Here is a 27630-nt window from a genome sequence, read left to right on the forward strand (position 1 = left end):
AGAGTTTTATATCAATTAAAATTTGTATAAAAATAGAAGTAAAATAAAGATATTTCAGAAAAAGCAAATCATCTAGAATTCATTGCCAGAAAGCATACACTAAAGGCAATACCAAAGGAATATCTTCCTGCGGAGAGAAATTGATCCCAGATGGAAGCATAGAAATATTAATACAATAGGGAACAAAGAGAGAAGGAAACATGGAAATAAAACAAAAAGGCATACATACGTAGGTAAACCTAAACGCATAATGACTCTGTAAAACAACAATAATGTCTTCTGGGCATTCACCCACCCACCTACCCACCCATCCATCTTCTATGCATCTATTATAGGGAATTGGCTGCCACAATCACGGGACTGTTAAGTCCCACGGAGTCCCATCTGTTGCTGAGGCTTCGTCTGCAGGGTGGGCAGACAGGAAGGGAGGGTCATGAGCTGCAGGGCCTCTCAGGCAGAGGCCGAGCCCCGCCTCCATGTTCCTTGCCTCAGCCTCTTCCACAAGGGGGTCCTGCAGAAGCAGGGCCCTTTGTCATGGAGCTGACTGCTCACTCCTGGCTGCTGCATCCCACTAAATAGACAGAATGGCTGCTGCCTCCTTTCTGTGTTCCAGAATCTCCCAGGAGCCTGTCTGGGGCCCATCCCAACTGGAAACACACAACAAAGGGAATCCTGAGGTACTCCCCACCAGCCACCTTGACATGGTGGAAAGCTCACTCACCACCTCAAATGGCATATGCCAATCTATTTGTTCATTATCTGTCTTGTGCCCCAGGACAGCACCAGCACCTGCTACAAGGTCAGCTAGCCTTTGTGAAATTGATGGGTGGGTGGACTGATGGATGGATGGATGCAAGGATGGATGATGGATGGATTGTGGATGGATGGATAGATGGATAGATGGATGGTGGTACTGGGTGGGTGGATGACGGATGGATGGATGGATGGATGGTGGATGTGTGCATGGGTGGGTGATGGATGCATGGATGCATGGATGGATGGATGGATGGATGGATGGATGGATGGATAGATGGATGGTGGTACTGGGTGGATGGATGACGGATGGATGGATGGATGGATGGATGGATGGATGGATGGTGGATGTGTGCATGGGTGGGTGGGTGATGGATGGATGGATGGATGGATGGATGGATGGATGGATGGATGGTGGTACTGGGTGGGTGGATGACGGACGGATGGATGGATGGATGGATGGATGGATGGATGGATGGATGGATGGATGGTGGTACTGGGTGGGTGGATGACGGATGGATGGATGGATGGATGGACGGACGGATGGATGATGGATGGATGGATGATGTGTGCATGGGTGGATGGGTGATGGATGGATGGATGGATGGATGGATGGATAGATGGATGGTGGTACTGGGTGGGTGGATGACGGACGGACGGACGGATGGATGGATGGATGGATGGATAGATGGATGGTGGTACTGGGTGGGTGGATGACGGATGGATGGATGGATGGACGGATGGATGATGGATGGATGGATGATGTGTGCATGGGTGGTTGGGTGATAGATGGATGGATGGATGGATAGATGGATGGTGGTACTGGGTGGGTGGATGACGGACGGACGGATGGACTGACGGATGGACGGACGGATGGATGGATGGATGGATGGATGGATGGATGGATGGTGGATGTGTGCATGGGTGGGTGTGCATGGGTGGGTGTGCATGGGTGGGTGGGTGATGGATGGATGGATGGATAGATGGATGGTGGTACTGGGTGGGTGGATAACGGACAGACGGACGGACAGACGGATGGATGGATGGTGGTACTGGGTGGGTGGATGACGGATGGATGGATGGATGGACGGATGGATGGATGGATGGTGGATGTGTGCATGGATGGGTGTGCATGGGTGGGTGGGGGATGGATGGATGGATGGATGGATAGATGGATGGTGGTACTGGGTGGGTGGATGACGGACGGACGGACGGACGGATGGATGGATAGATGGATGGTGGTACTGGGTGGGTGGATGATGGATGGATGGATGGATGGATGGATGGATGGATGGATAGATGGATGGATGGATGGATGGTGGATGTGTGCATGGGTGGGTGGGTGATGGATGGATGGATGGATGGATGGATGGTGGATGTGTGTGTGGGTGGATGGGTGATGGATGGATAGATGGATGGTGGTACTGGGTGGGTGGATGGATGGATAGATGAATGGATGGACGGATACATGACTGGGGGGTAGTGGGTAGACGGATGGATGCGTAGATGGATGGACAGACAGATACCCTACTGCTTCTGCTTCTGTGGTTAAACCCTGCTATATTAGGTGGCCAGACGAACTGAACAATAGATCTAAGTTAGAGAACAGGTCTTATCAAAGGAGAGCTCTTCAGGTAGGTGGCCAGGGAAAATGCACACACATGAACAGAGAGAGAGCGGGGACAGGAGCTACCGGGATGTGTAAGAAGGTGCTCCAGGGAGCAAGTATAGCTGAGAGGGAGCTGATGGCTCAAAGAGGGAGATTCAAGTGGAGGAGACCAACGGGCCTTCTACAGTGCGGGACATGAGTGATTCCATCTTAAGGCTAACCCGCCATCTTGCTGTCTGGGTAAGCCTGGACCCTTGACCCTTGACCCTCAACCCTCTCCTCTACCTTGGCTATGTACAAAAGCTCTGGGCTGGTCACAGGATTCCTCTTAGTTCTCTCCAGCAGGGGGCCTTCAATGTTGTCTTAACTTTCTCCCTGTTAAACTGACCAACCCACTGGTTAAACTGAGCCCGTTAAACTGACCAAGCTGGACTTGTCTGGCACCCGCTTTGTCCTCTTGGCTCCTTGGGCATTTGGGGTCTGCTTTGCTACACAGCCTTCTTCTGAAATTTAGGCTGTTGTGAGAACCAGGGCCTATTTCTAAATGCAGTGGGAGCTGTCGGAATTACGTGGGTCCACACGATGAAAAGTGCAGTTTAAAGGGGTCCCTGACCAGGGAGGAGGAGAGGCTGCTGGGCAGAAGGGGCAGCAGATAGCAGTAGGGCCAGCCGTGCTGGGTGTCTGGGGAGGGGCAGAGAGGGTGCGGCATGGACCTGGGGGGCAGCACGGGGACACTGTGGGCCTGGGAGACAGAGTCTGGCTCGGACTGGCCATGGTGAGAGGCCTGTGGGACACATGGGGTCAGGGAGAAGTGCAGCTGATAAGGAACGTGGAGTTGGTCACCTGGGGCCTGAGGAGACTGTCCAGGGAGGTGTGGAGATTGGCACTGCCAGCCCCCCACCCCAGATCTGGGCTGCGGGCTCTGATCCTGGAACCCACCACCATGTGCTTTCCGAGCACTGCCCCGAGCTCCCCGTGTCCTCTGAAACAGCTTCTCCGAATCATGGTGTCTGGGCCGCTGGAATTCAGTCACCCGTCCCAGCTCTGTGGCTGAGCACGCAGGAGTCTCTGCACCAGCCCCACCTCTCCAGGCCAGTGTCCACCTGGGGGGGAGGGGAACGCCCTGGCAACCCTCTTGGGAAATGGTCCCAGATCTCCGGTGCAAGTCATCTAACCTCATTCTCCCGCCCTATGATGGTTTCCGCTCCTAAAAAAACCTTTCCTAAGGCTTCTGAGCCAGCTCAGGACAGCACTGCCTCCTGCCAGGGCGGGGCCCGCCTCTCAGGTATTGGGTGTCAATCATCCAACCCCCTCTGGGTGGCAGCTGGTGCTCTTGCAGCCTGCTCTCCCATCAGTCACCCAGTTAGCAATCCTCTGCAGCGAGGGATTAACTATCTTTATGCCTGGTTAACTATCTTTCTGCCTGGTTAACTATTCTTCACGTGGGTTAACCTCCCTTTACACTGACAGTTAACTCTTCTTTATGCTGAGCTGGTAACTCTACAGACCGTGCCGTTCCTTGGCTGGGCCCTGCTGGCACCTGAGTGGAAAAAGGGCAGCCTCCCGCCAACTACCCTCTGAACATGAGTCCCCGAGACCCTCTGAGTAACTAGAGGTGGCCCTCATGATTTTGGAAAAATGCTGAAAAATAAAAAATGGCAACGCTGTTATTTGATTAGGATACAAAATCAGAAATCCTACAGCACAAAGAAAATGCAACTCAGGTTTCACCCTCAGTCTGAGATACCTGACTTAATTTAGCCAAATGTGGTCACTTAGAAAGTAGACGAGGAGCACATGTCGAACACAGGAACGTGAGGCTCAGTCCCGAGAAGGGCTTATCAGCGTCCAGACTGGCCAGCCAGTGGCAGGGAGCCGCGGACAGGCTCAGGGCTCACTGCAATCCCTCAGCGAGCGTCCCAACCTCACTCCGTCACCACGAAAGCCCCATTGCCACTCCCACTATCGAAGAAAATTCATTTTATTTTGTCACCTCAGTGACCCTGTCCCTAAGCGTAAAGAACTGGAATTTGAACAGACACTACCCAGGCATGTTATGGTGATGGTATTTGGTGATTCATCTGTTGTTGGCAATTGTTTAGTATTCAGGCTTGAGAACAATTCAACGTCTGCCCATGACTGCGAGTTGAATGGCATTGCTTAGGTCTGGGGAATAAGCCATCAAGTCAGGGTCCGCTGAGCTGGCGAGGATCTCCTGGGGCTTCTCAGCGAGGTCGGGGTACGCCGTGCAGGGAGGGTCCTGCACTAGGGCTTCCGTATCCAGCTTGATGGAGACGTAGGGTGCTGTTAGATGGAATCCCCTCAAGTGGACGCAGTTCCCCAGCTCCGGGATGTGCCCCAGACGTGGCCCTCGTGGGGCAGGCGGCAGCCCAGCCGTGAGTGCTCTCCCAGGCCTCATGCAGCGACGAGCTCCTGCCGCTGGAACCTAGTGCAAGTGTCACTTCCCCACTGGAGGCACAGGACGCCAAAAACCCAGGGGACGCCCAGCCACAAGACCACAGGGAGGAAAGCTGCCATGACCAGGACCGTCCCCGAGCTGAGTCACCAGAGTGCTGCGGTCCATCCAGTGAAGCAGCTGAGGGGGACAAGTCCACGCAGCGTACCTCCTACATCTGCCCTCCTACACGTGCCAATCCTGAGAGGCCACCTGGGGGCCTGTGTCCCCAGCAGAAGGCATGGGACCAGGGACAAGGGGTGGCAATAGGCTACCCACTCACGCCCACCAGCAACTCACTCAGGGCCTGGGTGCCTCCTGTGCCCCACCCAGCCTGACCGGATGCCTGTACAGGGGGCACAGTACGGCCTATTCCCCAGAAGTGGCTGCTGCTGGGCCCCTTGGCTCCTCAAAGTGGACACGTGGCCAGAGAAAGCTCTGAAGTGGCAGTGCCAGCCAGGAGGCACATGGGTTTCTGCTAAGTATCAGGTCATGTCTGGCACTCCTGGGACTCATGGGACGTATGTCATGCCTCCTGGTTGGGAGAACAGAGAACAGCCATTGAATCAGCCACTGCCTGACCAGGGCATAGTCCCCAGGGCCTGTGGGCCACACAGCAGGGAGCAGCGGGACCAAGCAGGGGTGCTGTGGAAAGGAGAGAGGGCCTAGACAGGGTAGGGCAGGGGATGGGGAACCTGGGGACCACCCATGGGACAAGTCCAGGGTTTGTCCCACCTCCTCCTGTCATCTCTCAGGACCTGTACCAGCCACCACCTCACAGGAGCACCGACAGGATGGAGCCCACACTCCTGACACAGCTCCCTGGACACTCCGTGATTGCTCTTCAGCCACGGTGGTCCTAATGCTGTCAACTATGTCCCCACACCAGCATCCGCCTGCCGTCCCCACCCACACCAAATACACTCACCGCACACACACAGGGGCCACACTTCCCCTCTGGGTCCTTGAGAACCGTGGTCTCAGGACAACTGACTCCCAGATGAGGTTTTGGTGAAACTACACAGGGACAACTCACCTCCATCCATCCAACTGAGGTGTCCTCCCTCTGGGGGGCAATTTGGCAGATTCTACCAATATTTTAAATAAGAGCCAAGGACACTTTGATCCAGAATTGTACTTCCAGGAACTGACCCCGCGGGTCATGCACATCTCACACTAAAGCAGCCTGAGCAGACTCGGGTTGGACATTACAGCGTTTCCCAGTTGGGACAGTGGGTCAGGCGCAGCAAGGCCACTCGCAGACAGTGGCCACGTGTGCGCATGCGGCAACACGGATGGAACCCTGTGTCGTGGACGAGCTCTGGAAGGACGCTGAGAGCATTAATGGGGACATGGCCATTGTCAGCCCCTCTGATTTTTTGCTTTAACCCAACACAAAGTGAGTTTTCCCAAGAGCAGACATTGTAGCAAAGTATGTCATTCACGGACCCAACCCTCAAAGCAGGGTTGTCACCATCCAACTTCCTAAATGAGTCCAAGGCTGACATAAATTTCTGTGCGACTGGACAACTCTCTAAGGATATGCCAGGTCCAAGGCCACCCGTGACCATGTCCGGGGGTGGAGACACGACCTCCGCCCCCTCCATTCTGGATGTAGGCCTGTAACCTTCAGACATTCGAGAATGAAGAAGCAGAGTTGACCCATCGTTGACCTTTCACTGGAAGTGGGTGGGGTACCGCTGGGTTGTGCAGGTGGACAGACACTTCCCATGGTGACCATGGCATCAGCAGACTGGCGAGTGTCTACACACACTAACAGCACAGAACAAGTCCCGGAGTCCCAATGCCTGATGTAACAATGGCTCTGCAGCAACTCAGAGGGGTGGGCCGCTCCCCACGACTCCCCAGGAGGGAGGCGGGAGGGTGGGAAGGAGGGTGTCAACAGTTACGTGTTTAAACAGGGGAGCCAGCAAAGCCCAAAGGCAGAAATGCTTTCTTCCTTTTTTTTTTTTAAAGATTTTTTTTATTGGGGAAGGGGAACAGGACTTGATTGGGGAACAGTGTGTACTTCCAGGCCTTTTTTCCAAGTCGAGTTGTTGTCCTTTCAGTCTTAGTTGTAGAGGGTGCCATTCAGCTTCAAGTTGTTGTCCTTTCAGTCTTAGTTGTGGAGGGTACCGTTCAGCTTCAAGTTGTTGTCCTTTCAGTCTTAGTTGTGGAGGGCGCAGCTCAGCTCCAGGTCCAGTTGCCGTTGCTAGTTGCAGGGGGCACAGCCCACCATCCCTTGCAGGAGTCCAACCAGCAACCTTGTGGTTGAGAGGACGAGCTCCAACCAACTGAGCCATCGGCAGCTCAGCAGCAGCTCAGCTCAAGGTGCCATGTTCAATCTTAGTTGCAGGGAGCGCTGCCCACCATCCCTTGCGGGACTCGAGGAGTTGAACCAGCAACCTTGTGGCTGAGAGCCCACTGGCCCATGTGGGAATCGAACCGGCAGCCTTCGGAGTTAGGAGCACGGAGCTCCAACCGCCTGAGCCACCGGGCCGGCCCCCAGAAATGCTTTCTGCTGGGTTCTGCTGGGTTCTTGGAACCTGGTTCCAGCTAAGCAGTTGGGGCGAGGCTGCCCGGGCAGGGGGGGCAGGGGGCAGCCTCGGGACCTGGGTGCTACGCTGAGACCGCACACTTGTGAGAAGGGCCGGAAGTCTGTGTTCACCTGGAGCGTCTCCCTGCTCTCCACGTACCAATGGTCCCTCACTCACAATGGTTCCACTTACAAGTTTTCGACCTCACAATGGTGCAAAAGCGGTATGAACTCTGCAGAAATCGTAGCTCGAATTTTGAATTCTGGTGCACTCCCAGGCTGGGGTATGCGGTATGATCCTGTCTTGTGCCGCTCCGCAGCGAGTAAACTGCAGCCTCACGCCAGCCCTACGGTCATGAGGGTGACAACGGGTCCTCGACAGTGTCTTAGGCTAATGTAAGTATCCTGAGCACGGCTACGGTGGGCGAGGCTGAGCTATGAGGCTGGCAGGTTCGACGTATGAACTACACTTTTGACTTCCGATGGGTTTATCTGGATGTAACCCCATCGGCAGTAGAGGAGCACCTGCAATCTTATCAACACTGAGAAATGAAACACAAGGAACACAAAGTATATTCAGCAAAAGCATGTATTAAACCATTTAATGGAAAGTGGTTAATAATTAAGGCACTCCAAATTTCCGGTTTCCTTGAGGCTGCAGGTGTGGGCTGCTATCCGTACTCGTATCCGAGAAGAGCACGCAGACCAGGCTGGCCTCCCCATGGACGACAGGGTGACACGCTCTAATGAACCCACCCAGCTCTGCTCTCAGCGCAGCGGCCACTGTGAGCGAGTCACATACTGTCACCACTGCACCAACACCAAGTTCACTAAACCCTATTGTTACAAAGTTTCTTCTATGAATGAACAGCAGAAAGTGAAAATTCGCAGGCTGCTATAAAACTTAGGAATGTTTCACAATACTTTAAATTGCTGTCAAATGCCCAAGAAGTCAGAGAAATAAGACTAAAGACTTTTTAAAGGTGAGTTTCTTAGTGTGTGTGGAAATGTTAAGTCACAGCACAGAGCTCTACAGTTACAGGCTCCTCACGCTGTTTGCTGGTATCTCAAGCGCACGGACCTGCACGTGACCTTATCTGACGCACGGAGAGCAGAGTGTGAACATGGACACACGGCCTCTGCTATGTGGCCGCTGAGCTGCCTTCCCGAAGCTCAGTGCTGACCAAACTGAAACGAATCTGGCGTGGGGACGCCTCCAGCTCCACTCAGGCTGCTCCCAGCTACCTCCTTGTCTGCTGCTGCCCTGCCATGTGCTAGTCTGCCTACTGAAGCCACACCTCTGGACGGGAAAGAAATGGAGCCACTGTATGTGGTGCCACAGGGCCCCTGGAGGTCACCAAAGATGACCTTCAGAGAAGCCACTTCTGAAGGACGGTCTGATGACACACAGGTCAAAGAGGCGCGGCTCAGAGCAAAGTCGCCTTATAAGCAGGACAGTCAGCACAGGCACTGTGTGCAGACCCCCCCACCTGGTGCACAGAGCCCCCCAGAGGAGCTGCCCAGAGCACGGGCCAGGGCACCGCCTGCTGGAAGGGAGACACTCCGACCCCCAGGAGAGCGCCTCAGAGGACAGGTGACTGCACACGGACCGACAGGGTCACGGGGGCACAGAAGGGACCACCCTGTCCCTCCTTGGGGGGGTTGTTTCAGAACTGCATTTACAATTCAGGCTCTCACTGTAAAACAGTCTTCATGTTCTAGTAAAGACACAAATTTTAAAATCACCCAATAAATGGTCTGACTTTGACAGTAAAGAGTTTTGGTGAAATCTTTTAGGTGGGGGGAATAAAATGCAATCATTATTTTAAAAAGGGTTTCAGGTGCGTTTCCTCATCTATGCTCTTCCCTGCAGCTGAGCCAGTAACTAAGGCCACTGACACTATGTCCTGCACACACAAAGCCGCCTAACCTGACACCGGAGAAGCCCACCTGTGGGTTCTGGGCAATGAGGAGGGGCTGGCTCCACCATGGGAAGCTGAGGGTGGGGACAGGAGTAGGCCCTCGGGACAGTGGAGCACAAAAGAGGGCACAGGACTAGTGGCTGGGGGCTGGGCTGTGTGGCAACAGCTCCTCACAGACCAGTGGAATGTGCAGTTTCCTCCGGAAAGTCACAGTAAAAACAAAAAGCCAACCTCAACAGGCTTAACATCTCAAGTGAGGAGACACAGAGAAAGAGAAGGGACAGAGGCTCACAGGACAAGGCAGGCCTGCCCCTGGGGCGGCCCCCACAGCTCACGTCAGGGTCAGGAGCAGGCAGCCTTGGGCTGCTTGCGAGCCAGGAGTGTGCTTTAGTTGTTCTCAAATCGGGCATATGGGTTTTCTTCTTTAAACAGACCTGAAAACAAAATGGACTTGGTTACAAATGCACACTTCCGACAGGGAACAAAATCTAAGCAATACAATTGAGTTACACGGAGATTCACTGAGGCCATAAGAAAAACGGGTATTCTCGGCAGATTCAAATACTCCGCTAGACCATTTCTGAAAGTCAAACCATAGGTAATTTTAAAACTGAAATAAAATTTACCAAAAACAATAATTTTAAGAAAAACAGATCCTAAGAAGTAAAGACTTATTTGTTGATTCTCTCAAAAAGAAATTAAGACATTTAAAGCCGGTATCTCTTCCCACAGTGGTTCGCTAATATTACACAGAAAACAAAACAAAACCACCTTACTTTAAATGTCCTTATTTACAAATGTTGATTAACTTTTAGAGTTAAGTCTAAGAAGAACTAAGGCCACCATCAATTTAACTGTCTAGTATTAGGACAGAACCATAGAAAAATGTGTATTTAACCGTAAAAGTATCTAGAGACTAGGCGAGTGCTCCTCACGGGGACACACACTCCCCGCCCCCACGAACCTGCAGCAACCACCACTGCAGCCTACCCGCCTGCTGCAGGGTTCGGTGTTCAGGGTGGGGATGGGGAGAAGACAAGAAGGGGGAGAGGAGGTGGAGGATGCAGCAGGGTGCCCCTCTGTCAGGAGGACGGGCGCCTCAGACTTGGGGAGACTCCTCAAATTTGGGGAGACTCGCTAAGAGCCAGCACAGTCCGCGCCCAAGCAGCAGCAGTCAAGGTCGGGCTGAGAAGAGGCAACAGCTCCCAGCTCTACTTCCCGTTCAGAGGGGAAAAGAGGTGAGCTGTTCTGTGATGAGGAAAGCAGCCCCCTTGTAAAAGCCAAGAGAAGGCTTTCCCACGGGTGGTGTGCGGACCGGACCACGGCACTCACAGGACACCCCACTCATCCCTGAGAACCCCCGGGGCTTCCTCTCAACGTCCAGGCCATGCGATGGGCTTTACTGGCACAGTTAATTCCAGCAGTGTAATGAAAGGCCAGTTAACCATGGAAACGGTAGGGACATCGGTGCCTGCTACAGCAAGTGTGCCGTCCACTGAGAGCCCTGGCTTCAGGCCCTGCCCACACGAGCAGGGGCACAGCCGCGTCCGAGCACCTGACACTGGAAAGCACTTCGCTGTGTGCGCATGCACACACTCACCTTATCTTTTATTTGCATTCATGTTAATCAGATGCCAGAAAGCTCCTATGGGGGCTTCTCCCTTTTGTGGAAGACCAAGCTGCCCTAGCCAAGGGGACGCACACTGACACTCGGTGGGTGTGGCAAGCACCCGCGCCCGAGGAGGCTAGGGGACAGGGGACTGCACCCCCAGGGGGGCCACCACGACCGAGGCCAGAGCAGGCCCCACACCGGTGTTTGTGCTGCAGCTGGGAAGAGCATGGGGGCCAGGACAGGAGCGGCAGCTGTGACTCACAGGACCCCGAAGGCAGCGGCCGAGCGATGGGCAGCAGCCTCAGGCCCCAGACCCAACACGTGGGGCCGCCTGAGGCCTGGTGGGGAACACAGCACACAGAGGCCCTTCAGAGGCCTGTACAGATGGGGAGAAGGCCGGCCGCTGGCGGGCCGTGCACAGCCCAGAGCAGCGGCCGCCGCCGTCAGGGAACTGAGCCTTCGGGATTTACTGTTCAGTGGGGAGGGTCCTACAATACCACTAAAGCACGAGATTTCTGTGTACACACCGAGGACGTCAAGTGCACGTCGGAGAAGATTCTGACGTGCTCCTGGTCAGGTCCAGGATTTAGCAGAGCAGCCTGGTCCACTTAGCAGGGGGCAAGGGTCGAGGAGGCATGGCACAGCACGGCTCAGTGCCAGGGGCCCCAGGCCTGCCGTCAGGCAGGGCCTCGCTCGGACAGGCCAAAGGAATACACTTCCTCATTTCCCACAACGCTGAGCGATCACTGAGCAGGAGCAGAAACGCTAATGTTGTCCCTGGGTTTGGAAATCAGTACGAAGCAACTCACCACAGGAAGGAGCAGACTTGGTGCGCTCAAACACTCAAGCACAGACCCCCACCCCATCCTCTGAACAAAATCAAAACAAAACTAGGACAGAACACCCAGCAAACAGGAAAAATGACAGCACGGCCTGTGTTGCCTGGCTCCTTAAAAGGGGCACAGCTGCAACCCCGAAGTCGGGGTGACAGTGACATAGCCCTAGGCAGAGACCAGAGACTTGCCCTGCGCTTCCGCGGGCGCAGCCCACTGCAGGGCAGACAGGGTAACAACAGGAAAGGGCCCACAGCGGACCACTGCGACGCCCTGTACTTCCTAAGCAAACACGTGTTCCCAGAGGGGTCCGGCTGAGGAAGCTTGTTCCGAGGCTTCGTCTCCTCGGCCTCCGGGGGATCAGCTCATAGCAGCACCTCTGGGAATACGCTGCTCCCAGACGCGACATCCTTCCGTCCCAATGAGCCCACAGCCCAACCTCCAGGGCGCCAACACTGACCCGGCATCAGCTCCTCACCAAGCAAAACGGAGTCAAACAGCTCTTACCATATTTTTTCCTGATTTCATCATGTCTTGACTTCATCTCTGCTCTCCTAAAAAACCAAGGAATCCCGTTTAGCACCAAAATACAGTGTAATTTTGAAAGCACTACCCTTCACTTCTTCAGCAGAGAAGCTGTGGGTTGCTTCTGGTTCCCTGGAATGAGGCAGGGTGGGGCCAAGCTCAGCCATGGGACCACACTGCACTGGGACAGGCAGGGTGACGGTTTTCTCAGGCTACCCCAACATCGTGTCATTCAAGTCTTTATTTGAATAACAGCAATTCAAATGGCCGATGCCGTGAGTTTTGGGAAGTTCTTTTCTCACATGAAGAAAATGTCCTGATCAATACAAATCTTGTCTGAGGTTCTAGAGATGTTTTGGGGCATGGAAATGCTCACTTAGATTTAGGGGAACATAGCTTTAGGGCGACGGCATGGAGACCCACCCAGCGTCAGGAAACACCAGCTGCTGTGCTGACAAGTCAGCACCTCCCTGAGCCACAAGCCTGGCCCTCGTCAGGGCGGGACAGCGTCCTACGGCCACATCTACACCCGCCTACGTGCCCCATAACCAGCGAACTGTTTATCAGCTTTTATGGCACAAGAGACCAATTTGGCCACAGACAGACAAGTGACCCGATCAAATGCTCTCTCCCCCTGAGCCCCCATTTGCTCATCATAAACGAGGGCTGGACAAACGGCCAGCGCAGCATAGAGAAGCCGCAGCCAAGACTCTGCCAGCACCTCTAGCCACAACCCTGCTTCACTGACGAGAGGAAACAAACGAGGAGACAGCAGGCCTGTGAAGGAAAGGTCGTGGCCCCAGCCCTGTCCCCGCACGCAGCTCCCCACTCTGCACCACAGCCTAGAAGAACCCACGACTTACCAACGCCGCCTGCCACTGCCCCAGACCCCAGTGCCCTGGAGGGAAGCCCCGGTGGGACACGCCCGTGGCCTCACCTCTCTTCCTGCCGCACCCTCCTCTCTTCTTGCTCCCTCATGGCCTTCTCCTCGCTTCTGTCCGGCTTACGGTTCCTCTTCTTCCTTCTGCAGCAGCAGCAGCAGCAGATGACAATCGCCAGGAGAAGGGTGCCCCCGATCACTGACATGGTGATAATCAGCGCCTCGAAATTCACTGTGGATGCCAAGGGTCGGAGGAGAGTCAGGGCTGCTTGGGAGGGGCAGTTGGGGAGCACTCCCCCCCATGGTGTGCCATCTCAGAGCCACCAAGGGTCGGAGGAGAGTCAGGGCTGCTTGGGGGGGGGGGGCGTCGGGGAGCACTCCCCCCCATGGTGTGCCATCTCACATCCAAGGGCCCGGGGAGCAGCTCACATACAGCCAGCACCCTGACAGTGTCAGTTAACCACGGGGGGCAAGGTCACGGGGAGCTAGCTCTTCCCACTACCAGATATTGAAAAGATGTTTCGAGCCCAAGAAAAGCGACAAAAACCAGGAAGAGTCCCCCTAAAACATTTTAAGTCTTAATTTTGTGGAACTCATGGAAACGGAAGTTAAGCCTGAGGTGGCTTATTCGGTGATCTGAGTCAAAGCCGAGAGTGTTCCATTCACTTCCCACAGGAACAAAGCGCCCAGGCGAGCTGAGACAGACCGTGGAGGGCGGTGTGGACACAGCACCTGGTTGGCGTCAAAGGAGGGTATGACCTCCTGTCTGCACCCAACTCCAGAGACACGTACCAGCTTAAGACCGGTTTTACAATTCTTTTCACCTTCTCTTAAGGATTTATAAATTAAAACCAGTCAGTATCTTTCTGATCAATTCGTAGGTGTGTTTGTCAATCATCCGTTAGAACAGCCACTGAATAGGCTTCAACAGCCACTAAGGGTGACAGCGGTGTCGCCAAGCTCTGCGAACCCCACGGCAGTTCCCTTCCTTTCCGAAGGTGAGGTTAATTAAACCCTCCAGCACCGATCCTCTCTCATCTCACTGGTCTTGCCTGAGGCAGGGGTGGGACCCGGAGGGCAGCGCCCACCCTCGGGAGGCGAGCAGACCCCAGTGCCTGTGGGTCCCTCCAGCCCTTCTGTGCCTGCGTGGACCCGACACAGCTCCGGGTGGCCACATGTGTAACAGCACCCACACAGCCACATCGTTTATTAATTGTTTTTAGAACCAAGAAGAGGCGTGACACAGGTCTGGAGGCTAGAAGTCTGAGATGAAGACAGCAGGCAGTTGGTTTCTTCCCAGGTCTCTCTCCTTGGCTTGCAGACCGCCATCTTTTCCCTGTGTCTTCACTTACCTCCTATTCTTCTAAGGATACACGTCATATTAGATGAAGGCCCATCCTAACGACCTAATTTTACCTTTAAATACCCAACTACAATCACATTCTGAGGTACTGGGGGTTAAATTTTGGAGGCCACAACTCAGCCAAAAAAAGACGGTAATACAACTGCGAAGCAAACACTTACAAGGGAATTTGATGAAGTATTTTAAAACATCCACTTATTGAATTAACAAATGTTTAGCAAACACTTGCTAAATATAAACTTGGAGCAGAAAACTATATTACCCTCTAGGAAATAATACTGAAAAACATGTAAAATAAAGATCAGAATTCACGGGGTGGCCAGGTGGCTCCATAGGTTGGAGCGCGGTGCTCATAACACCAACGTCTCCAGTTCGATTCCCACAGGGCCAGTGAGTTGCACCCTCCACAACTAGACTGAGAACGACAACTTGACTTGGAGCTGATGGGTCCTGGAAAAACACACTGTTCCCCAATATTCCCCCCCAAAAATAAATAAATAAACAAAATAAAGATCAGAATTCTTAAAAAGAAAGGAAGGAAAAAAAGAAAGAACGAAAGAAAAAAGAGGAGTGACGGCAATCAAATGCCTTGAGGCTGACTCATGTGAATTGCAAGAAATCGTACTAAGGGGTTTAGTTACAAAGGAGACCGTCACTAGCAGATGGCGTAACTTCTGACTAGAGGAATCTAGAAAAATCAATGTTAAAAACCAATGAGATCAGTAAGATGGCTGGCTCTAAAATCTTCCTTCCCTCAAACAGCTTTCCTAATTAGCCGCTGAAATCAGTTACAAATAAGAACAGAAATCCCGTCCTAACAGGAAAGAGAACCATGGGCTCCTTTCCCCGTGAACCCCACACAGCGACTCTGACGCTGAAGGAAGGAGGGATGCCCGATGGCGGCAGTGCCACTTGCTTCTGGACAAAGGCTCAAAACAGCCAAGACCTCGTTTCTCTCAAAACACACACACAGGTCAGGGCATCACCACTGAACCCGTAACCGTGCTGCCCACACTGGACAAAATGACCCTGAATTGTAAGGGTGGAAAGCACGTGTGGTGCCAGGCCTACATTCACTGTCAAGTGTGCCCCGACACCTGCTGAAAAAGGAGGGCCTCCAACGGCACGACCACCAGTCCCCTCCCAACCTGTTCCCACGGGCAGGGTCCTGGCCAAACCACCGTCCTCACCGTGGGGAGCAGGCAGCTCCTGCTTATCTCCGGGTGGAAGGCGTCAGCTCCTGCCAGCCTGTGGAATCGCTCCAGTGATCACATCTTCTCTCAGGACCGGGGCACTGCACCCTCTCATTACGACCAAGCCTCCTCCTACAGCCCCTGGCCCATTCCTGTGTCCCCCTCCCCGAGACTGGGACTACATGCGACAAAGAAACTGCTGTGGATCTCCGCTGTCCGATGTCCCCACAGCTCTAGGGTAGTACTTTCATTTCACAAGAGAATTCTCAAAAACACCCACCACCTGGAACACCAGCCTCAGACACCAGGGAGACGATCCTCCCACCCCCCAGACAGGCTATGAGGAGGGTAACCACGTACCAGCAGGGACATGCGACAACTGGGACGCCCACATGGCCTGTAGCCACGCGGGCACAGCGCTTGCACACCTCCCAAGGCTGGACGTCAGCGTGTGCTTGAGGCAGCGATCCCGTGTGTGCACGTGTGCGGTGCACACTGCAGTCTGCAGGGGGCGGGGGACCTACCATGCGTGCACCCCATTAGGAGTCCCACTTCACCTTAAACAGCTCTGCTCAGCATGCCCGAGCCCTGCCAGGAGCGTCTCTGGGGCAGCGAGAGGCTCCACAGGAAGACAGCCATCACGCAGGAGCAGAGGGCAGGAAGCCCAGCAAGGCCCTTCGGTCAGCAAGGCCCTTCGGTACGAGGGCAGCAGAGACCACGGCTGGCTGGGCCGGCATGACGAGTGCATGTGCGTGTGCCTCTGCACACCTGTGTACGCCCACACTGCTGGCACCCCACAACCACACACACGAGTGGGTCCCGGGGCCTCGACACTGGAAGTGAGCATTTCCGACGGAGGCTGATGGATTCTAAGATGGAAATCAATTAGACAGATCAGGAGTAAGCTGCAGGCATGTGCCGGAAGCACACACACAAGCTGAAGCATCAAAGAGCCCCAAGAGAACGATGGCTCCTTTAGCAGCGTAAGAAGGTGGCTTCCGCATGACCCCAAACCGGAAGCCGCAGAAGAAAGGACTGATAAATCCAACTATGTAAAAACGAGATCCACATAGCAACACACCGCAAACAAGTGTAAAAGGCAAACTAGGAACCAGTTTGGATCACACAAAGGGCCACCTTCCCAAGGAAAGAACACCCGTTACACCAACCGCATGCAGACAAAGGGACATGAGAAAAGGTAGGCATGCGCTGACGCTGAGCGGGGCCGCCCTGCCGACAGCGCGAGGAGTCACCAGGGAGGTGTGGAGTCACCCCCGAGGCAGCCCTGCACCCACCCGCCCGACTGCCGGACCGGAGAGACCCAGTGCGCAGCTATGGAGACGGCCTGCCTGCGCTCCAGACTCCCTGGGGCCGCGCTGGCTTTCCCACACCCCCGACTGCCCGCTGGGAGCATCACACAACTACTGGGAGAGCACCTCGTAGCAGCTGAGGGTAACTGAGCACTACCAAAATTCTCAAGATGGCACTGATTCTGCAAGAAGCCAGTGAAAATGCGGACTTACCCCAGCACACGCCCCAGCGTGCAGAGCTCAGCTTACACAGAGAAGCAGGAGGCAAGATCTTTGTCACTGGGTAATCGAGGCATGCATTATCCGTGTTGCACCAAAGACACTGAAAGAGACGGACATTGGATGAGCGCTAGAACTCCAAGGAAGACACGCAGAACCAGACTGCTCGGGTCCCAACCCCACACCACCTGTACCACCAGCCACCCACCCGCTCACCCTCGGGGACGGTAATGGCCTGGGCCCCCATCCCCAAACAGCACTCAACACCCTCTCGCCCACCAAGGCCCATGTTACTCAAACCTCTTCTCTTAGGCACCCTGAACACCCACGCGACCTCCATGCTGATCCTGAGAGATGCCAGCTGGCTCCCTGGCCAGGGCCTTTGCACGGCCTTCTTGAGAGCCTGGAACGTTCCTCCCCACACAGGTGGCTCCCTAACCCTCTCCAGGAGGCCTACCCTGAGCAAGAGAAACTGCCCTCTCACCCCGTTCCCTTCCGCAACACCTCCTCCCAACACACTCAGGTGTCCATCGGCCGGCCTGCAGGAAGGCAGGCGTCTCATGTGACACGGAAAGAGCCCACTAAGCACCTGGTGGTGGCCTTCTGTAGCCGAGGTCACCACATAGAGCCCCCCTATGACCTCTACACGTGCCTGGGTGAGCAGACTCCCCTTCGGCCGTCCTAAAGACGATGCAAGTGAGCTCAAAGGTGCTGGACCTCAGAGGTGGGCCCTCACAGGTGCTCAGGCCCCCAACGTCAGGGAGGCAGCTCGGGGAGGGATGGCCTCCACCGCAGCGAAGGGGAGCCCAGAGCTGGCACTCAGCCTGAAGAAACCTGCTCGCGCAGGTCAGGACTGGGCTTGTTAGTTTATACCTTGAAGGGAACAGTTTTCCTTGCATTTATTGGGGAAGGGGAACAGGACTTGATTGGGGAACAGTGTGTATTTCCAGGACTTTTTTCCAAGTCAAGTTGTTGTCCTTTCAATCTTAGTTGTGGAGGGCACAGCTCCAGCTCCAGGTCCAGTTGTCGTTGCTAGTTGCTGGGGGCACAGCCCACCATCCCTTGCGGGAGTTGAACCGGCAACCTTGTGGTTGAGAGGACACGCTCCAACCAACTGAGCCATCCAGGAGCTCAGCAGCAGCTCAGCTCAAGGTGCCGTGTTCAATCCTAGTTGCAGGGGGCGCTGCCCACCATCCCTTGCGGGACTCGAGGAGTTGAACCGGCAACCTTGTGGTTGAGAGCCCACTGGCCCATGTGGGAATCGAACCGGCAGCCTGCAGTTAGGAGCACAGAGCTCTAACCACCTGAGCCACCGGGCCGGCCCCTCCTTGCAGTTTTTAATGAGACGGAAAGTCACAGTGGTTTTCTGTCCCAGGTTAGGGTGAATGTCTTCCCCAAGCCTATTTATGTAACGTCCACATTAGCGTGCTGTGTTTACAATGGTTCAGAGAGTACTTAACCTACAGCAATAAAACCCTTTCAGAGGCGGACAGGTGGCTCAGTTGGTTGGAGCGTGAGCTCTTAGCAACAGGGTTGCTGGTTTGATTCCCACATGGGCCAGTGAGCTAAGCCGTCCACTACTAGAATGAAGACAATGAGCTGCCAGAGGGGCGGCACGGTGGCTCAGTTGGTTGGAGCGCGTCCTCTCAACCACAAGGTTGCCGGTTCAACTCCTGCAAGGGATGGTGGTGGGCTGCGCCCCCCGCAACTAAGACTGAACATGGCAACTGGACTTGGAGCTGAGCTGGCGGCCCTCCACAACTAAGCACAACTTGACTTGGAGCTGATAGGCCCTGGGAAAAACACACTGTTCCCCAATAAAATCCTGGAAATACACTCTGTTTCCCAATAAAGTCCTGTTCCCCTTAGCCAATAAAATCTTTAAAAAACAACTCTTTCAGTCTGGATGTTGGAGACTGTTATGCATTTCAGCGGTTTTGTCCTGGCTTAACAATTTTTGGCAAATCCTCCATTTTCAAACAGCTCAAGTTTTAAATTCCTGCTGTCCTATTTTTCTACAACAGCTTTACCCACAGCCATGGAGTTCTCCTCTGAGCTGGTGTTGTGGGTGTTTTGTTTGTCAGCCTAATGAAGTCATATGCACATGCTCAGCAATTCAAGTGACACCAAAAGGACACATAGCGTGCCCCCGGCCTCCCTTCTAGCCTACTCAGGCTCCTGTCAGGCCTCCCAGGCACTGCACACCCTTCCAGAAACTTCTGTACATCCTCGGATTCGCAGGCGCGGGCCAACTCCTCATTTTCATCCACACGCACATGGATGAAATTCTGACCGAACCTGCCTCGGTTCAGAGTGGGGGTCAGACCTTCAGGGGAAGTACTCACCCCACCGTGATCTGGATACGTCCCTCATGTACGATACCGCCCCCCCAACCAAGAGGCGACACTTAAACAGGACAATGTCAAAGGTGCTTTGGGAACTGCAAAGTCACGTGGACTCCAGCCCACTTTCTTGGCTGAAATGACTTCCAACGGAAAATACACACTGAAAAGAAGCACCACTGAGAAAATGCTGCTGTGAGGACCAGAGCCACGTGGGGACCTGGGCCACCTGAGCCAGGTCAGTGTTGTCAATGGCAATACCTGAAACAAGCTCCTTTCCAGCTTCATCGGCAGAAGTATGACCCACAAGGTGTGTCTGGGGCCTACAACACTGCCACATGGGTATGGGTGATTTTTAAAAACGTGGCAGCATCTTATGGCAGAAGCTGTCTGATAACATCTTTCGTGACATGTCTCGTGTCGTGAAACCCCACTGCTGTGTAGTTCTAACACAGGCAGAATGCTCGACAGGAGCGGGGGCCTCCCCCAGAACCCCAGGCTGAGGCCCTGCAGAGGTATTTTTCTCCCAGCCACCCCCAGCCCGGGCCAGTTTCCCTCGTGTTGTCGGGGCAGCACTGTGCTGAAATGGGCGACACTCGCAGTCGCAGGGCTGCTGCATAGGGGCTGTTGGGGAAGCCAGGGCGGCTGCATGGGGGCTGCCAAGAAGGGTGGCAGCAGGCCCCTAACAAACAGCACAGTCCCCACAAGTCCTCTGACGAGCCCAATACGGTGGTAAGCTCCCCAGTGTCACTCTCTACTTCTCCCTGACGGCCAGCTGTAAACGCCCACGTAAGATCCCAGGACTCCCCGCTCTTCTTAGAGAGCGAACCCTCATCCCTGGGTACTTCCACTGTGTGCAAGACAGGGTGCCAATAGGGACTCCACAGGCCTCTAAGAGTCTAATGGCAGCAGCATGAGGCCCTGGCACAGGTTACCAGTCAGCGATTAGCAGTGCTCCCGCTCCCCTGCACCCCATCTGCACCTTGGGGGGCCCTGCGCACACTTTTATAGCCCTACACCTGTCTCAGGAATTAATATGCATGCTGATGGTGCTCAGGTGGTACCCACAGCCTCTGTGGACAGCTCGATAAGCCTCAGAAAGGCTAGAACAACACCCAGTCCCACCATGAAAACACCCCCAGCAGCGGAGCCATGACACACCAGCGACCCACGGGCCATAAAACTGGGTCTGCTTGCAGGTCACGTGCTGACCCATGTGCTACTTACAGAGACATTTTTCAGACACTCTTCACAGGTTCTGTTTGTGTTCTGAGAACAAGCTGTGGAGAAAAGAAGAAACGAGTCACTGAGAGTCACGTGTGAGAATCAGCCAGGAGGGCGGGGAGGGGGGGGTCCTCTCTGGATGCCATAGAAGACATGGGAACAGCACACGCAGTCCTGCCTGCAGGGGTCTTCCGGGAAAGGTGGCTCAGCAAACCCTCGGAGGAGGCAAGCCACGGGGCGGGATGGCAGCCCACCAGTTGGCTGAGGCTACTGGCTCAGCAGCGGACACTGTCTTTGGAACCAAAGGCCACAGCAATGCCTGGCCCACATGAGTAAAGTCAGGCTCCGGAGCCCTGGCAGCCCCCCGCAGACAGGCACCTGCTCCCGGCACCCACGGGAGAAGCCAGCTCCAACCCTGCAGAGCCCGGGGCCTCCAGGAGGCGGTCAAACCCACACTGCCATTCGCCCTGAGACGCTAACCAGAAGTCAGAATGAGGGACCAAATAAAGCACTTCCAGTACTGCGAGGCAGCTACAATCACCCGTAAGACACACACACACTGCAAAGGGCTCTGTGCACAAACTCGGGGGGCCCAGGGAATTGCAAGTTAAAACCCTAATGAGATACACTCCACACTCACCAGAAAGGCTAACATCCCAAAGACTGACACACTCAGTGCCACGCAGGCTCCCGAGCAGCGCGAGCTCTCGGACAGTGCGGTGGCCGGGCCCAATGGCTCCGCGCTGAGCCAAGGCCTGGCACACAGCAACTGCGCTCTTAGGTCCCGTACCCAGAGAAACTGGAACGTACATCCACAGGAAGACTCGTCCAGGAGTGTTCACAGCAACTTTATTCATAAAGCCCAAAGCTGCCAACAGCTCAGGTTGTCCATGTACAGACAGATGGACAAACTGGTACGGCACACAATGGGACACTTCAGCCACCAGAAGTAGTGCTCTACATACGTAAGACATGGGCCACTCTGTAAACAGTGTCAACGGAGCCGCCTGAAAACGGAGCGGGGCTGCCGTCCCCGAGGAGCTGCCTGGCCCGTCTCACTCCTCAAACCTTGGAAAGTTAAAACAGCACAAAACATCCCTTGCACTGGGTCTGAGCAGCTTGTGTCTCTAAGAGCTGCTTGCAAGGGTAACAGGAAAGCCGCCATTACGACTCCGGGACTGGACGTTAAAGACGCTCTTAGAACCCGTGTCACTGTGCTGTCACCTGCACTCACAACGGCCTTCCTTCTACGATGGAACCGTCCCCCGGCCCTTGTCGTCAGCACCCCAGCCTTTGTCTCCTCCTCCGGTGGCCATGGCTCTGCCTGAACCACGCTGCCCGAACAGCTCTTCTTACTGATCCCAGTAAAGGCTCCCCGCCTCTCGCAGGGAAGGCCTGGGACTTTCAGGGGAGTGGGTCTCGTCACTCACCCAGTAGCCCACTCAGGATTCCTGCACGTCACTGCATCTACACCTTTTCTCGGGAAAAGACAAAGGTGGACCTGTAGTTAGCGACACATACAGGGAAGTGCTGGGGACAGAGCATGGTGTCTGGACATTCAAAGTGCACTCATGGCAGGGTCGGTCTGGTGGCCTCCTGGATGGATGGGCTACAACCAAATGCAAAGGCCAAAACATGAGTGTCGGAAACACGAGTGTTCACTCCACTATCCAACTTCGTTGTGTGTTTGAGTAGTTTCACAATAAAATGTAGGAAAAAGAGCGTTAGCTTCAAGTTACAACTTTTACTCACTGTATTTGCTAACTGGGGCTTACTGTGAAATGGTTGAGTCTTCTATTCAGAGTCTATTTCTTCTAAATTGTATTCCTCCAAATAAAAATCCCATTTTATTTGAGATGAAATGAGAAAGGCCACCCTGTCGTGTATTATTCTGCGTTATTGTATTATTGAATACTACTCTTCAGCACCTTCAATGGTGTGCTCTTAGCTTTACGGTTGGAGCTTATTTTAAACTATTTTAAGTGCTCAGAACAGCAGATTTTATTCAGCCCCAAAAGGTAAAGAAAAGTGACAAGCCCTGAAATGCCTCGGTTTCTCAAAGCACTGCTGAGAGAGGCAGGGTGACAGTGGCACTCTGGTAAGCACAGCACCATTGCCATTTAAGAGGTCCTGACGCCCTGGCACCGTGGGAGAACGGACAGGCAACGGGGGCGGGACGGTGAAGCCCCCAGGGTGTTGGGGAAGCCTGTCCGCCACGGGCCCAGAAAGGGCAGCACACGGTAGCAGGGGCACGTGTGGGCCAGGCCTTGATTTCTAGACACTGCTCCCCACTAAAAGGAACCAGGGCTCCTCGGACAAACAGCGGAGTCCAGAACGGGGGCAGAGAAAGGACAAGACCAGCCCTGGGCAGCTTGCTGTGCCTGAAAGTGGCACAAACTGATGGGGAAATAGTAACAGGGCCCAGAAGCCAGCTTAGAGGGGGGACCTCCCTGTCAAGCTGGGATGTTTCAAACACCAAAGTGAATGACGGTAACAGACCGTGCCTCTTGAATTGTCCGCGACTTCATACTGACATGAAAGACAGAGAAGGCAACCAGCAAAGGTAGAAGTTTTCACTTTGCACCCATCATAGAAAACGGGCATCAAGACCACTGTGCCAGTTTAATTATCACTTATGACAAGAAAATGGCACTGAAAAGGGATAAAATAGCTTCGAGGGTAACCTGTGACCCCCTGACAAAGTGACAGCAGGTGCCTGCTGGGGTGAGGACAGTCACCAAGCAGTTGACGGAATCAGAGGAAGCCAGAGGAGAGCAAACTGAGGACCCTGCCACAAAGCGACTGTCTAGACACACAGGCGGCTGAGGAGTACTCAGAGGAACGCAGATTAAGAGAGACTGTCACCGAGGCCCTGCGGGAGCCTGCACGGGGATGGGAGGGGTCACAGGGCACTCCGGGCATGGCTGGTGCACACGGAGCTGTATGTTACACCAAGTAGGCAGGTCTCACACTGCACTGTAACCGTCCATGTCCGGGTCGTCAGGTGCCTGTTATGTGAAGAAGCCCTCGTTCTCAGGAGAGAACCCTGAAGAATTGAGGGCTGAAGGGCCACATCACGACTTACTCTCAAACGGTCTGGTCACATCAGTAACAAGCAGACAGGGCAAAGCAAACGTGGCCAAGCCGGGGACCCGAGGGCGAAGCGGGAGGTCCCTTCGCCTTCGCAGCAGCAGGGGCCGGGGAAACCTGCCCCACTGCCCAGCACCCACTCTCAGGTCCCTCGGAAAACTCCTCATTGGGCCTAAGGGGCCACGGCAAGCAGGGGAGATGAGGTACAGGGACTTTTTCATAGGGATTTTCATTTTTAAAGTCTTCTTGATAACTGGTCTTCCTTCTGTAAACCCAAAAACTAAGCTCCAAAGTGCACACCATAAACCTCATTCACCCCAGGGCCGCTGACGATGGGCCAGTGTGAGTCAACGAAGAGGCATGGGAGGTGAGGGCCCGGGCACTGCCCAGCGCCCTCCTGTGCCCCGCACGCACGCACACGCACGTGGCCCTAACAGGGCAGGTTTCCAGCACAGGCAGAAACAAGCTCAGAGCTGGGCAGGGCATTCTGCTCGCCCCAGGAAACACCCCATCATCTCGCACAGCAGGAAAGGACAAGACGCTCACCTCGTGCTGCTTCAGAGACGGGATGGAGGGTGGGCTTCCTTCCCTCATCTCATCACGGGGTACAGAAAACCCTGTGCACACAGCCAAAGGACAAAACTGCCCTGTGTGTCTTATGGCTGATGCTGAATGGAAATGTCCTAACTTCTGAGTTCGATGACGGAAGGTCTTCAACTAAGATCCTACTTATCAAGGATTAGAGAACTTTAAGTCTCATTCACTTTGGAAGTTAAAAGACAGAAGGAAGGAAGGAAGGAAGGAAGGAAGGAAGGAAGGAAGGAAGGAAGGAAGGAAGGAAGGAAGGAAGGAAGGAAGGAAGGAAGGAAGGAGAAAGAAAGAAAGAAAGGAAAGAAAGGAAGAGAGAGAAAGAAAGAAAGAGAGAGAGAGAGAGAGAGAGAGAGAGAGGGAAAGAAAGAAAGGAGGTTCATCTGTGGGATACACTAACCCATGACCCACTTTTGAGTTCTTGCCTAAAGTTTCGGGTGAGTCAGTTGATTAGGTACAAAAGGACACACACCAGCATATGGAAAGAGATGTTTTGTAAATAAGGAAATGAATAAGAATATTGTTCCTGGTGCATGTGTCACACAACAGGCCGAGGGCTGCAGGGGGGCCGAGCCCCTCAGTGGCAGGACAAGTCCCTATTTGGACACTGTGCCCGCTGCACACGACACAGGCCGAGCACCCTGCCCACACTGTCCATTTCCCAAGAGACAAGGGTGGAACATTCACTCACACAGAGAAGCCCTGGTCACCTTCTATCTCGGAGCGACTGGAGTATGTTAAAACCATGCACCAAGGGCGCACACGGTAACACCTGTACCACAATCGAGGAGACGTGGGAGGCAGGACTGCAGAGCCCTCCACACCCAGCCCTCACTGTCAGGAGCAGTTGGGCGGCCCCCGCGAAGCTCCTTTGGACCCTCCCACAGGACACCCGGCTGAGGTCCTTTGAGGGGTCGTCTTCCCCAGATGCAAAAATGAGACTCAGGCCGGGTCTGACCCCGTGCACAGTATAAGTGGGGTCCAAAAGCCCACGCAGGCTTCTTCAGCGTAATAAATACTGCTCTCAAGCTTCTCAATGCCTCGTGGGCTCACAACCTAAGCACACAAGGATACATTAGGAATTGTTGGTTTTGCATTGGTGTGATGTATTCTTGGAATTCACACACCTGTGCGGGTTAATTTTATGTGTCACCTTGGCTGGGCTATGGGACGGCTGATAGCTGGTAAAACATTACACTGGGTGTGTCTGTGAGGGCGTTTCCAGAAGAGACTGGTGTGTGGATGGGTAGATTGAGTAAAGCAGGCCAGCCTTCCCGATGCCATGGGCATCACCCAGTGCGTTGAGGGGCCCAACAGAACAAACAAGCAGAGGGGACAGAGTTGCTCTCCCTGCTTGAGCTGGGACTTTCATCTTCTGCCCTGGGACAGCGGCACTCCTGATTCCCAGGCGCGTGCACTGGGCTGGGACTTATGCCATCGGCTCCCTGGTCCTCCACCACTGACTGTCCTGGGCCTCCAGCGGGCAGACGGCAGAGTCTGGGACCCGCCAGCCTCCATAGTCACGTGAGCCAATCCCTCTTAACAGCTCTCTATACAGCTCTTCTGGTTCTGCTTCTCTGGAGAACCCTGACTAAATTCCTTACAAGGAAGACAGTGTCTTAAAGAGCATAGTCACATTCCTGTGGTATGACAAGCAGGGGAAACCTCCCGCTAAGCACACTCTGTGGGAAGGGGCCCTCAGTGCTGTAACAGTGCCCTCTCCAGGCAAAGGACAACGCAGACCCCAAGGGCACCTGGGCAGTGAACAGCACCTCAGCCCGACACCATTCCTCCCCTTTAGGGTGATGATGACGAGAAAATCACCACCCACCCAGGACGTGGGGTGCATCGCTATGAGCTAAAGCCAAGCAGAGCGGCTTCGGGCTTCCAAGGGGCTGGACAGTCAGAGGACGCCATGTGGCTAGAGAAGGAGCTGTTTTCCCCCAAAATACTGAAATGACAGCTCTGGTTGGATTCCCAACCCACGAGGCCATGCCCACACACTGCACGTGGGGTCTCGGGGGCTTCAGCGCCCAGGACGGCAGGAAAGCAGAGTGGTCAAGCACGCTTCAGGGTGTTTCCTCGCGCACACCTGTGTGCGCATAAACTCTGGGCAGAGAGCCAGCCACGCTGTTTGCTGCAAAGGGCTCACTCCCCGGCTCTGCTCAGGACTCAACTGAGACCAAAAGTGCCCTTTGCAGGGCAAGTGGACTGCTGTTCACAAACGTCAGCAACGCACGGCCAAGGACGCGTGGCGGCGGACTGGAAACTCAGGGCCCGCGCTGGACGAGGCCTCCGGGAGTGAGGTCACAGAGGAAAGCGGCTGTGGGCGCCGGGCAGCCGCTGGCAAAGATGCAGGTTCCTGCGGCGGGGCCGCGGTCAGCTGTCCTGGGGAGGGTGTGAGGCTGACTGGGCGGCCTGCCCCGGGCTCCGTTTCCCACGAGTGGCCACAGGGACGTCGGAGCTGCACACGCAGCCAGAAGCAGTGCAGCAGCCGGCGCCGCCGCCAGGCCCCGAGGCCGCGCGTGCCCCGCACTCGCCCGCGAGAGGCCGCCCCGCCGGACCCCGTTCCCGCACGTCTGGGCCGCCCCGGAGCTCGCGTGGCGGCCCGCCCAGGCCCCCGGCTCCCCACGGCGGGCAGCACTGAGCCCGCGGCGGCCCCGGGGCCCGGCCGGCCGGCCGACGACACGGCGGAACCGCGGGCGAGAACGGGCCTGCAGCCGGGAGTGCGGACCCGGGCGGGCGACAGTCCGTCCCCGACCCGAGGCCGGCGGCGCCACCGAGCAGCGCTCAGCTCGCGGCCCGTGTCCGAGGCCGCCGCCCACGGCCGTTCGCGGAGGCGAGGGTCGCGCAGGGCGGAGCGGCGCGCCGACCCCCGGCACCGGGCCCCGGGCGGGACCCAAACAAAGGGCGGGCCTGGCCCCTCCGGGCGCCCGCCGTCCGCGGCCCGACCCACGCAGCTGTGACCCAGCCCCCCGCGCCGTGCTCACCCGTCCCGGGCGCCTGCCGCTCCGCGGCGGCCGACAGGAGCAGCGGCAGCAGCAGCAGCGCGGCGCCGCCGAGCCGTCCCCAGCGCACCGTGGGCGCGCGAGCCCCGCCGGACCCCATGGCGGCTGGACAGGCCGTGGAGCTCCAGCCAGGCGGCGACTGCCCGGAAGAGCGGCGCGCCGGAAGTG

At 55.2% G+C, this 27630-nt stretch overlaps 2 protein-coding genes across 2 annotated transcripts in view; both read right to left on the bottom strand.

The window, feature by feature from the left end:
- SUMO3 (small ubiquitin like modifier 3) overlaps nucleotides 1–13270 on the bottom strand; it is a 27020-nt gene extending 13750 nt beyond the window's left edge. Inside the window, exons 1-2 of the mRNA XM_081070716.1 lie at nucleotides 13183–13270; nucleotides 12228–12274 (exon numbers count right to left, since the gene is read on the bottom strand). Of these exons, the coding sequence (XP_080926842.1) occupies nucleotides 12228–12251 (24 nt within the window). The 5' untranslated portion in view covers nucleotides 12252–12274; nucleotides 13183–13270. The remainder of the gene's footprint in view (nucleotides 1–12227; nucleotides 12275–13182) is intronic.
- On the bottom strand, nucleotides 7925–27579 carry PTTG1IP (PTTG1 interacting protein). The gene is made up of 6 exons (XM_081070707.1): nucleotides 27445–27579; nucleotides 20780–20832; nucleotides 17205–17313; nucleotides 13183–13357; nucleotides 12228–12274; nucleotides 7925–9709 (listed from the first exon to the last, which is right to left on the bottom strand). The coding sequence occupies exons 1-6, from the start codon at nucleotides 27560–27562 to the stop codon at nucleotides 9663–9665; spliced, it is 549 nt and encodes a 182-aa protein (XP_080926833.1). The 5' UTR covers nucleotides 27563–27579; the 3' UTR covers nucleotides 7925–9662.
- Between the last annotated feature and the right edge of the window lie 51 nt (nucleotides 27580–27630).

This window comes from Rhinolophus hipposideros (genome assembly GCF_964194185.1).
Source record: "Rhinolophus hipposideros genome assembly, chromosome: 2".
Lineage (NCBI taxonomy): Eukaryota > Metazoa > Chordata > Mammalia > Chiroptera > Rhinolophidae > Rhinolophus > Rhinolophus hipposideros.